Source organism: Mus caroli, unplaced genomic scaffold, assembly GCF_978045245.1.
Source record: "Mus caroli unplaced genomic scaffold, Mus_caroli_1 scaffold_15, whole genome shotgun sequence".
Classification (NCBI taxonomy): Eukaryota; Metazoa; Chordata; class Mammalia; order Rodentia; family Muridae; genus Mus; species Mus caroli.
The window spans coordinates 87247364-87260220 of NW_028227270.1; the positions used below are offsets into that span (position 1 = coordinate 87247364).

A 12857-nucleotide genomic window follows, 5' to 3' on the forward strand; every position below is an offset into this window, starting at 1 on the left:
TTTACACATATATCTATCAGACCATGTGGGGGCAAATACCTTTAATCCAAGCCTGGTCTATATATGAGTTGCAGAAAAGCCAGAGTTATATAGCAGAGAGAGACCCTGTCTCAATAATAATAAAAGCTTCAACAAACAAACAAACAAATGTATGAACAAAAGTAAGGACAGAAAGAAAGCCAGAAAGCAAGTAAGCAAGCAAGGAAGTCCAAACCATAAAAACAAAATTCCCAACCAGAAAGCTACAATCTAAGCCGCCAGAGCAGTTAGTACCTGATACATTAGCACAGACTGCCTTACAGTGCCACCTACCTGGGTCTTTAGCACGTGCATCAGGTTGCCCTTCTCCATGTACTCCATCACCAGCGAATAGTTCCCTTCTTCTATGATGATGCCCAGTAGCTTCACCACTCGACTGTGTCTCAGTCTATGCATCATCTTCCCCTCTTCCAAGAGAACCTCATTGTACCTGTGGCCAGGAAAGGAGCTAGGCTGAGCAGGGCAGGGCAAACCCTTCTACCCAGGTGTCTAAGAAGCTCCAGTGTCCCTGCAGTGTGTGCACCATTTGCAGACATTTGTCACAATGAGGTCTTTTCTGATCTCCTCCAGGCAGACAGGTCCTAGAAGGCAGAGAGGCTTCTCCTCATCTAAACTCTTCCCTCCTGAACTCCCTCAGGAACTAGAAGTCAGGCAGTTACAACATGCAAATCAATTAATAAAAAGTGCAGCATTGATCTGGCTTGATGGAGACTGAGCTGGAAAACACAATAAAAAAAAAAAAAAGGCAGCCCTCTCAAACTAGCCTGAGGAGAAGAGAAGCTCTCCACCTTTTACAGGGTTGCTGTTTGTTTGTTTGTTTTTTTCTGAGACAGAATTGGCCTTTTTTTGTACTTCAGGTTTAGGTGTTTGCACCCATGGCTGCTTTCTTCTCATTGCCTCCCTTATTACCCAGCTTTCTGTCTTCAGTGATGTCTTCCTCATACATTTCTCAAGCATTAATATCTTTTATTTTTATTTTTTTTAATTGGGTATTTATTTCATTTACATTTCCAATGCTATCCCAAAAGTCCCCCACACGCTCCCCCACCCACCCACTCCCACTTCTTGGCCCTTTTGTTCCCCTGTCATTAATATCTTTTTAATTAACCCCAAAGTCCTCATCCAAAATAGTAGTAAGAGTTATGGTCACCCTTGAGCTAGCCAGTGTGTCAAGTCTCCCTGCAGGTCAGCCTCATTCAAACCTCTGTGTTTAGCCACACAGATGGAGATAACTACTTTCTGCAGTCAGCTAGCAAAGAGCTAGCCCATTTCTGCCCCCAACTCACTCAGTGCGGTTGGGCCCCGTGTATACTTTTTTCAGGATGACAAATCCATGGCTTCTGTGGTAACACAAGGACACCTTCCCGAAGCCTCCACTGTCCAGGTCTGCCTTCTCCAGCAGGTCACTGGAGGCCATCTTAATATTGTCCAAGGACATGTCTGGTTGCATTTTGATTGCTCAGAATCTCCAACACACCACTTTTGGTTCTTGCTTAGTGCTGTGTCCTATAAAGCAATCAGAGAGGATATCTCAGGGCAAAAAGACTGTGATTTAAACAAACAAACAAACAAAAAAACAAAAAATACTACATGTTGCCAGGGATAGTGGCGCATGCCTGGAATCCCATTACCTAGGAGGCTGAGTCAGGAGGATTGAAGGTCTGAGGCTAGTTTGTACTCCACAGTGAGTTCTAGACCAGCTAGAAAATACAGTGAGTCTTGTCTCAGAACCCCCACCCCCCACCTCCCAAAGTACCACATATATGGAGTGCCTTTGTTTTTCTTGAGGAGAAGTATAATCTGTGACATGAGCTGTTCAGTTAAGAGTTATGGAAGACTGTGATTTATATTCCAGGGGATGCTTCATGTCTGGCATCATGGAACACTAGAAAAAAATCGAAAACATTTTATCAGGAAGCTACATGTGTTAGATAACATGAATTGATATTCCACTGAAATTCATAGTTTAGTTCAGTGGGAAGGAAAAATTCTAGGAACAAAAAGTAGACTTGGTAATGGACAAGGGGTAATGACTTTTAAGGTAGCAACTTTACTAGTGTGACCCTAGGTTAGGGGTGGAGGTGGTCTGCAACACAAGAGGATTTGAGTGAGACTTTCTTCATCACCTGGACCTCCTCAGGATACTACTTCTCAGTGGAAAAATGGACTGGAAAAAATAAGAAGCAGTCACTACCAATGAATATATGTGTCTAGGACTAGGAATGAGGTAAAATAAGATTCTCTGTTAATTTATAACCTGAGCCATCTTCAAATAAACTTGGGCTTTGTCTTTAGAGGATCCTGGATGTTCTCTTTAGGGCAGGATTCCCCAAACTAAGAATGTTTATGTAGAAAGAGGTCATAGTCTGATGATATTCTTAGATTATAATGTTAAGCACATTAGACATAAGTTTCCTTCCCCAAAGAATAATAACAAAATAAAACATTCCTTATGAGCTAGACTCTCTCTATATATATAATAAACAGCAGTAACATGCACTGGGTAGGAACATCAGGTAATTAGTCTGTTGAATAATATTGGGAAACATATATGTCTTAAGTAATTAGTAAAGGTAGGGACTGGAAGAATATAAAAACAATAATGCTGAACAGGAAGATGGGAAAGGATGATGACTCATGGGATCTGCCTATCTCTACTGAGTGACATTCAGTGTTCCTCAGGATGAGGACTTGAAGAAGAGTGCCCTAGTGGGTAGGTATGGAGCAGCCTCAGTGCCACAGGATGAATGCCACAGCTTTGCTGAGTTCAACATCTTCTTGGTCACCCACACATACGAGGTTACTCACTATAAACAGTGCCCATTCAACACAAGCCAAGTTCATTCCATCTCTGAATGCTGTGAAAAGAAGGTAGAAAACTCCAAAGGATGGAAGGTTAAATACAAGGAAAGAGTAGTTTATGGGTTATAGTACACTTTAGTGAGTACCTAAAAGATGAAGTGATGACCAAAGAGAAAATCCAGGAGACCTAAGAAGTACACAAAAAACATCTCTGAGGTGATGTCTTTAAAAGGCATCAAACTATGATAGTCATCACTCATGAAGTAAAGGCTCTTCCTGAAGGCTCTGTCATCTCCAAGGAAACACTCCGTGCACAGTGGAAGACATGGCCACCGTATGCTTCACTCTGGGAGAAAACCTAAGACATTTAATAGTATCAAGAAGTACAGAGGCACCACTATTTATCAGGCCTGGTTCTGGGAATCCTCTAACTCTGTGTTAAAGGTATTGGATAGTTTAGGTGGGAAGTTTTCTGTCATTAGGAACTTACAGGTCTACAAGTTGCAGATACTTTATCTTGAGTTATTCAAGGAATAGACAATAACTCACAAGCATAGGGTGCCTATAATCTTGTCTAGTGGCCTGTGGCAGAATGCTTGGGTAAGTGAATCTCCTACACTGTACAGAGTCTTCCTAAAGGACACCAGGATAACAGCACAACTGGTATCTGATGGACACATCAAATGATCTTTTCCATGTTTCAGGCACTGCCTAGCAAGATGAATAGTAGTGGGGTAGGGGCAAAGAGAGGAGACAGCTCAGATGGAGGAGTGAAGGCTGAAGAGGGAGGAAGGCACTGGAAGCGTGCTAGCAGGAACCAGTAAGGCAGTGCAGAACAAAGATCTTCTTCCTGAGGTATGAACTCTTAACTCAGTTGCCTCGTGACTTTAAGGAACTTACTTAAGCCTCCATTTCCTCATCTGTGAAAGGAAATAACAGCCCATCTTGGGACTGGCAAGGAATTTTATGAGAAAATAACACATGAAAATACATTTGCCTGCTTCATGGCTGTGGCTACATTTAGCTCTGTTGTTTATGCTTATAAACACCAGGTCTCTAGAACGCACTGTGTCACTGGGCCTGTGTACACAGGTGTATTTCCACATTACAAAAAACAAAACAAAAAACAAACCACTTCTAAGATGATGCATATTTAAAAGGGGTATAACTACAATGATCATTTCCCCTTGAAGTAAAGGCTGTCCCTGAGGGCTCTGCCATCCCCAAGGAAACAAAGTGCAAAACAGCCCCAGAGTGCTACTTGCTTATATGTTGAATTAGCACTTATACACTGAATTGAGACTACCCAGCAAGTCCCCACTGACAGTCTATGAGACCGAGAATGGACTAGTGTGGAAACAGACGGTGTTAACATTAATAAGTGTTCCAGGCCTGATTCCTCCTTTCCTGTAGATGTTTTGGGGCATGAGAAACTGCCCAGTCTTCCTCATCTCACGATATATCCCTCTCTATCCAGCCACATTCTTTTAAACCCTAGTCAGTAAGGTTTCCTGTCTGCCAAGTGTCCAAGTACTCTCATTTCCTGGGGGAATCCATCTTAAGTCTTCCTGTTATGAGATGTTTACTGAGCCTGTACATCTCTCCTCATATGGTTATTTCAAAATTGTTTCTAATGAACTGTACAGAGGCAAAACAAAACAAAACAAAGCAAGCAACAACCATAACAACAACAACCAAAACCAACCTGTTTGGCCACTATTCTCAGTGCCTAGCAGAACCAATCACATGGCAAATAACTGTTAAGAGGTAAAAGAATTTTTTAAAAGAGGAACTATTTAGTTGTTAAATAATAAAGGATATAGCTTGACAGATTATAAAGTATAAAATTGATTATATGGCAATTCAATAAAAAACAAACAACATAGAGAAAGACACCAAAATATTCACCACCATCTTATTTACATTGTAGGACAAATTTTTCCTTTCTTTATACTTTTGTTAAGTCAGTGTCTTGTGTGTGCCTAGGCTGGCTTGAGATCTGTGATCCTCTTGCATCAGTTTATGGAGTTTTGGGATTACAGCTGTAGTTCACCATTCCTGGCTCTTTACATTTTTAAAATTACATTTCCTATAATAAACACAAATTACATTCATAACAAAATTATGTTTTGAAGGAATTACACCTTAACTCCACAGCTATGTATTCTGAGGAATCAAACCTAGGACCCTGACAAAGTTATGCACAGTGATGTCCCTAGTAATGTTACAGAGTAATAAAGGCATGTATAACAATTTGTATGTACAGAAGAGGTGTTATAATTCACTCATGCTCTGAGATACAGTTAACAGTTCTAAAAATGATGCAAGATGAGTATGTTTTATGGGTGTGAATGGTATACTCCTTAATCCCAGCATTTGAGGCAGACAGAGGCAGGCGATCTCATTTGAGTTCAAGTTTACTTAGTAGTTCCAGTGCAGTCAGGGCTACACAATGAGTCCCTGTCTTATGGAGGAAAAAAAGCAAACAGAAAAGTGTGGGTGGTGATGGAAGAGAGATGACTTAGTAGTTAAGAGTGCTTGCTGCTTTTGCAGATGACCTGGGTTTGATTCCCAGCACCCATGTGACAGTTCACAACCATGTGAACTCTACTTCCCAGGGATCCGAGCTTTATCAAGAACACATGTGGTATACTTATATACAAGTAGGCAAAACACTCATATGCAAAAAAAAAAAAAAAAGTTTAAGAAACACACAAAAAATGTTCACAGAAAATACAATACAACCATGTCCAGAAATATGCCAATTTAAGTGTATGATTTCAACTTTATGAATTCTTCCTGGTTATTTCTCCTACTTGGCCAGGCCTCCTGAATCTTGCAGCCATGGCTTGGCTCTCTAGAGCCTCCAGTGGTGTAGATCTAGGGAAAGTCTTCACTATACTTTGAGAGCTTAGCTCCAGACCTAAGTAAGTTCTTCCAGTCTTGTGCTTTATGAGTTTGAGCTGGTCTTAGCACAAATCCTCTCTTGATAGATTTTCAATTATTTCTTTTGTGTTTTTATTCCCCCCACCCCTTGGATGATTCAAGTTTATGCTACTATTTTCTAGCAATGCTGGAGAGAGAACCCAGGGCCCCACACATACCAGTCATGTACTCTACTGGTAATGCCCATTCAGTCTATTAGCAGTGTATTTTGAGAGAGCCATGTGGGCAGTTTATTGAGGTAGACCCAAGGATTGCAAAAACACTGAATGTAAGGTAGGAAGCCAGGTAATCAAACACCATTTTAAAGACGTAACTAAGTCATATTTACCTGTTATAGTAAGTGATAACTAACTTTAACTAATGCCATGTCTCAATGGAATTTGCTAATGTTTTGAGATAAATGATTATTAAGTCAGAAACACAGGAAAGTTCATTTTTTCCACTGAAATGAATCAGAAATTTCAAAATGAACACTGGCAAAATAAGTCTACATTATACTTACATATAATACTGTTTAAGTTCAAGCTTTCTTAGTGAGTTCCAGACTAGTCAGGGCTATATAGTGAGACCTTGTCTCAGAAAAAAAAGTTTGTGTACCTGTGTGTACATATCCCTTTTAATGACTGAACTCCTTTTAAAACCCAACTAAATTTCACTTAAATTTTCAATGACTGTCATGTATAATAAGAGCAGAAGGACAAAGAATGTCAACTGCTAGCTGTGCCCTACTTCCTCCTTAACAGAATTCTGATTTTACTTAGGTAAGTGACATATCAGTGGCTTTATGCCTCCAAGGTTCTTTAATTAAAACAGCCTGTGCTTTTTTCACAAAAAGGGCATCGAACAAGGAATCAAACCACCAACAAAAGACAAAGGTGGAATAAAATTTAACAAAGCATGATCAAATACATCATAGCCTGTGAATTAATTTATCAAGACTATTTTCAATTTATAAATAAAGAAATTACAAGTTGAGGTTAAAAGATTCACCTGAATTGAATGAATTCAAACCTTACCCCTTCTCTCAGGCTTCCACTCTCAGTTCTTTAATACATGCTATTTTTTTTTCTAGAAAGGCAACTAATAATTTTCTTTTGAAAACCCCCAATGCAAAGACGAAACTGTTGCCAGGCATAGTGTGCCATGGTATTCCAGGCATAGCGACACATGCCTGCTATCCGGACACCAGGAAGACAGAGGCAAGTGGATCTCTGGGAATTCAAGGCCAGCCTGGCCTTCTACATAGCTAGCTTCAGGATAGCAAAGGCTACACAAAGAGACCCTGTCTCAAAGACAATAAACAAACAAACATATAAAATCATATGGACTTACCCAGATTAAAGAATATTCTACATTTTAAAAACACGGGGATGTACAGACTAAATTTTAAAAACTTAGGAAAACTATGTTTAAAAAACAAATATTATATCCATGTTTATATAGTAAGACACATCTGCCAGAATAATATCCTACCAATGTGTGGGAAACTATATATTTGATTCAAATTCCAGATCTTACTGGAGATATTAAGGAGACATTAACTAAGATGTAATAGTACTGTGCCCAGTTTGTAAGTTTTTACCTTGGGCATATATCTTATTACAATCCTGAAAGCTTAACATTATGTGTAAGGCTCAAAGTAGCAAAGAATGAGAAAAATGGAAATTAAAGTTAAGAATTGTTACTACTGTTTTTGTCAGTCATACAAACAAAACATCCCAAATTTCATTTTCAATAAGACTAGTATATTTCTACATACAATACAGCTGTGATAGTTCACCTTTCTAACAAGCCTTAGTAGTATCTTTCCAGTGGCTACAGAATTACATGATTAAGTCATTACATCCCAAAGTTCACTCTACCACCGAGTCTTCATGTGTTAAGAAAGAATACTTTCTTAAAGGTCTTTTGTGGAATTTCTTGATTAAAACAACTTTAACTCTTTGCACAAAGTAAAAGAGCAAGGAAATCAAATGATCTGCAAGACACAAAGAATGAATCACCCTGGACTGCACCATCCATCCTCAGGAGGCTCTGTCCAACGCTTAGGTGAGGAGGATGTGGCTTATCTTTTTCACAACTCAGAGAAGGTCTGCAGCAACCCATAAATGCAAATGCTACTGAGGACCAGAGAAGCCTTGGATGTTTGACACTGGTCTCTCGCTGAGGTCGTAGATCACTCCTGATTTGTCAGCTCACCTCAAAAATAACGATGAAAGCTACTGATTGCTCTGCCACCTGCTGTCCCAAGACAACAGGAATTGACCCTTTTAAAGAGCTGGTAGGTCCAGGGTTGAAAGGTTACATTTAGATAGTCTTGTTAGGGCACTAACGCTTCAAGAAGCTGTCATCCCTACCAAAATAATCGTTCCATAGTCACTCTGTAACCATGGCTACGGCGCACCTTCTGTCGCGACTTGAGCTAAAACTACCTCAAGAAGGGTCCAACCTCCCGCTAGATGACAGCAAGTCCCGCGCTTTTCGATTTCCGGGTACGTTTGAAGTCCCGCCCGCCACCAGGCTTCCGGAAACAACGAGCCCCGCCCTCCGGTCCACGCGCAGAAATCGCGCGGCCTCCGCCCCTTCCGGGAAACCAGCTTCTGAGGAAACTAGCGGCGGCGCCCCTGGCCCCGACCCCCGCGCTGACTTACCTCAGAGGCCTTCCCGCGCCCAAGTACCCCGGCCTAGGTGAGGAAGGACGGGCGGTGGACGTCAGGAGCGGCGCCTCGCCGTGGCTGCCCGGCCCGGACCGCCCTGGGCCCTGACGAGGACCGGTCGGAGCTCGGTGCTGAAGTGGCGCCCAGCCACTCGCAGGTCCCCCACAGCCTGCCGCGTCCAGCTCGCACCTCCGCGGGTCCGCGCCGCCGCTGCTCTCCCGGGAGGTGAGCGGCACCGACACCCGCGCTCCCGAGGCCGTTCCGGGGGCCGCTGGTCCTCCTCTAAGGACTACTGGGGTGGTGCTAGGCTGCGGCCGCCCCTGTCTCCGCCTCTGCTCACGCCCCGGGGCTGTGTACACGGGCGAGCGCCAGCCTCCCAGCTGGGCTTTGAGCTCTACTGAGCATGCCAGGTTTGCAGCACGACGCTCCCGGAGGCCGGCGGGCGGAAGGAGTGGCACTTTTGCCTTGCTTTCTGAGCTAGTTCTGAGAGAGCCCTTTAAAAAAGAAAAAATACGGCGGTCATAGCTGCACTATGTCAGGGCGGAGACCGCTTGGCCCGCTAGATAGCGCTGTGTGCGACAGTGGCCTTTGCAAGCTTTGTGGGTTCAGAGGTGACGCGGTGACAGAGCCACTGGCAAATTATCGTTCTTCCGTCACAGCAGCCTGTCGAGGAAGAAACGTGATTAAATTGTAGCCCTCGAAAATGGTAATTGAAACCCCAAGCAGAAACTGTGTTGCTGCAGGTGTCATTAAGAAGAAAGTTGCACGATAGTCCAGCGATCCCGTATTGTCAAAAGATAAATATGTCAAGACAGAGAGAGGGTCACAGAAGACACGATAAGAGTCTTATTAAACCATACACACGATCACTTTAAGAAAATTCACAGCCATTTTACCAGATACCTGACCATACAAATAAGCATTTAAAAGATGCTCAATGTCATAGGACATTAGGGGAACTCAACTTTGATGTAAAGTACACATAAAATGCCCCCAAATCCCAAACATTCACAGATGTTAACGAAAACGTACAATAACTGAAAATCACATACATTCCTGCAACGAATGCAAAACCTTTATGGTTACTGTATGATTTAGCAGTTTCACATACAGGTATGTACCCAAATGAACATACATCTAGTGTATAAACACATGTACTTAAGTTGGGTTTTTTGTTTGTTTGGAGTTCTTTCGGGGTGGGATTGGGTGTGTGTGTGTAAAATTTCACATACGGGGAGGCCAGGAGCCCACCTCCAGTTAGCTCCTTCTTACAATGCATCTTTTTCTTTTCCATACAAGGTATTACTTTTACCTTTTGCTTGTGGAATGGACTAAGCTGTCTGGCCAGGCAAGAGGCACGAGGGGTGTCTCCATGGCCAGTTTTGTTTGTTTCTGTACGAGTGCTGGGATTGAACTCAGATCCATATGTTGCCATGGAAAGCACTTTGCTGAAGGACCATGAGCTATCTTCTCCAGGTCCCTGTACATTGTTTTTCCTTAAGTTTTTTTTGTTTGTTTTATTTATGAGTGTGTATATAATAGAGTGCAGATTCTCCTAGAGGCCACAGAAAGGTATCAGGTCCCCTGAAGTTAGAGCTACAGGTGAGCTGTCTAGTGTGAGTCTGGGAACCAAACTGGGGGTCATCTGTAAGAGCAGTATGTGCTTTTAACAGCTGACTCACATTTCCAGCCCCTGTATCTGAAAAATTTAAAGGTTCATTTGATATGTCTGAGTGCTTTGATTGCACGTTTGTGCACCACTTGCATGCCTGGCGTCCATGGAGGTCAGAAAAGGGCATGGGATCTCTTGGAATTGGAGTTATGGATAGTTGTGAGTCACCATATGGGTGCCGAGACCCGGGTCCTCTGCAAGAACAACTACTGAGCCATCTCTCCCATTACTGTAGTTAACTTTCGCAGCAGCTTTTCATAATTGCCAAAACTTGAAAGCAAATAATTTACATTTCAATAGCTCTAGTAAATCTATCACAATGGACTACTACCTAGCACTAAAATCAATTATAGAATTAAAAAAAAAGAATTTGGTGTGTTCTTGGGTTTTCTAAGAAAAAAAATCAATCTTAAAAAACTAAGTTACAGTGTATGACTTCAAAGATGACGTCCTCAGTGAGAGAAAGTTATGAAAGGTCAGTGGTTGCCACGAATTTGCAGAGAAGCGGGGTATATAAGCAAAGCATAGGGGACTTTTTTTTTCCAACCTGAAACTGTTGGATCTGATTATAGTCCCATGGATACCTGTCATGGCATGTCCCGTCTGGGTGTTCTAGAGAGGCAGAACTAGAAAGATAGAAAGGAAGATAGAAAGATAGTAGATTTTGGGGGGAGGAACTGGACTGGGAAATTTATAGAGACTGAAAACTTTTGTATGGATCTGTAAACTGAAGACCTGTGTTGCTGGTCATTCTTAAACTTGAGACCTCAGGATAGGGAAGCTAATAATGTCCCTTTACAGTGTATTGTTAGTTTTTATTGCTGTTAACATCTTACTAGGCTTAATGTAAATTACAAGTTAACGAGAGAGAGAGAGAGAGAGAGAGAGAGAGAGAGAGAGAGAGAGAGAGAGAGAGAGAGGAGAGAGAGAGAGAAAGAAGAAGAAGAAGGAGAAGGAGAAGAAGAAGAAGAAGGAGGAGGAGGGGGAGGGAGGGAGGGAGGGAGAGAGAGAGAGAGAGAGAGAGAGAGAGAGAGAGAGAGAGAGAGAGAAAGAACATTTTGCCATACTTGTGTTGTCTTTTTCTTATGCTCCACGCACCTTCATTTTTTTTAAGTCACTGCCTAAATCACATCTTGCAAGGACAAGGATATTCTATAGTAGCATTTTTATAACTGCTACAATGAATGTGAAATTTTTTTTCACTTGTTTTTTATTACGTATTTTCCTCGATTACATTTCCAATGCTATCCCAAAAGTCCCCCATACCCCCCCCCTTCCCTACCCACCCATTCCCATTCTTTTGGCCCTGGCGTTCCCCTGTATTGGGGCATATAAAGTTTGCAAGTCCAATGGGCCTCTCTTTCCAGTGATGGCCGACTAGGCCATCTTTCGATACATATGCAGCTAGAGACAAGAGCTCCGGGGAACTGGTTAGTTCATCATGTTGTTCCAACTATAGGGTTGCAGATCCCTTTAGCTCCTTGGGTACTTTCTCTAGCTTCTCCATTGGGAGCCCTGTGATCCATCTAATAGCTGACAGTGAGCATCCACTTCTGTGTTTGTTTGGCCCCGGCATAGTTTCACAAGAGAGAGCTATATCTGGGTCCTTTCAGCAAAATCTTGCTAGTGTATGCAATGGTGTCAGCGTTTGGAAGCTGATTATGGGATGGATCCCTGGATATGGCAGTCTCTAGATGGTCCATCCTTTCATCACAGCTCCAAACTTTGTCTCTGTAACTCCTTCCATGGGTGTTTTGTTCCCACTTCTAAGAAGGGGCACAGTGTCCACACTTTGGTCTTCATTCTTCTTGAGTTACATGTGTTTAGCAAATTGTATCTTATATCTTGGGTATCCTAAGTTTTGGGCTAATATCCACTTATCAGTGAATACATATTGTGTGAGTTCCTTTGTGATTGTGTTACCTCACTCAAAGTCTGCCATGTGAGTATGTTCTTCTGTACAAATATTGGAAAGGACCCAGAACTATTGTTCAGAGATGAGTAATGCCTACCTAATATCTGGGTTAGCATCTTTTTTTTCCCCTCCCTGTGCAAGTTGAGACTTACTGGCACCTTGAATGCCAAATAAGTTTGTATTGCATTTGGATATTTTGGTAATCATAATAAGCAAGGCTGTATGCTAGTCAGTATCTATGAGGAGTGTTGTTTTGTTTTATCCAGATGCCAACACAGTGAGGGTCAGGCCACAAGCTACATTATGTGCATAGGCAGTCTGATCTTGGTTCCATGTGTATATTAAGTAGCCTAAAGACTTTTATTTATTTATTTTATTATTATTATTATTATTATTATTATTGTTATTATTTTTGGTTTTTCGAGACAGGGTTTCTCTGTGTAGCCCTGGCTGTCCTGGAACTCACCCTGTAGACCAGGCTGGCCTCGAACTCAGAAATCTGCCTGCCTCTGCCTCCCAAGTGCTGGGACTAAAGGCGTGCGTCACCACGCCTGGCTAAGACTTTTATTTTTAGTTCTCAATGTCTTTGGTATGTTGTTTAGGATCAGAAATGAGACTCTGAAATGATTCTATATAAACCTTATAGTACTGCATTCTTCTGTTTATTTTTCTTCTTCCTGGTGGTCTATTCAGTACTTTCTGCTTCTAGGGGACTTGTATTTCCAGTCTGCTGCAGAAAGCTGGGTCTTCTGTTGCCTACTGCCACTTGCTTCTACAAGTGTACCCTGCCTGGAGCCAAGATGGGAAGAAAGAACAATGAGAAAAG

The 12857-nt window shown here is 42.1% G+C and overlaps 1 protein-coding gene across 2 annotated transcripts in view; it reads right to left on the reverse strand.

The window, feature by feature from the left end:
* Positions 1-8765, reverse strand: part of Ripk1 (receptor interacting serine/threonine kinase 1) — a 32224-nt gene extending 23459 nt beyond the window's left edge. Inside the window, exons 1-4 of one of the 2 annotated variants that reach the window (XM_085831189.1) lie at positions 8439-8765; positions 1796-1924; positions 1326-1545; positions 313-469 (exon numbers count right to left, since the gene is read on the reverse strand). In XM_085831189.1, the coding sequence (XP_085687315.1) occupies positions 313-469; positions 1326-1489 (321 nt within the window). In that variant the 5' untranslated portion in view covers positions 1490-1545; positions 1796-1924; positions 8439-8765. The remainder of the gene's footprint in view (positions 1-312; positions 470-1325; positions 1546-1795; positions 1925-8438) is intronic. The other variant, XM_021180251.2, reaches the window with a different exon arrangement.
* Positions 8766-12857: the final 4092 nt, after the last annotated feature.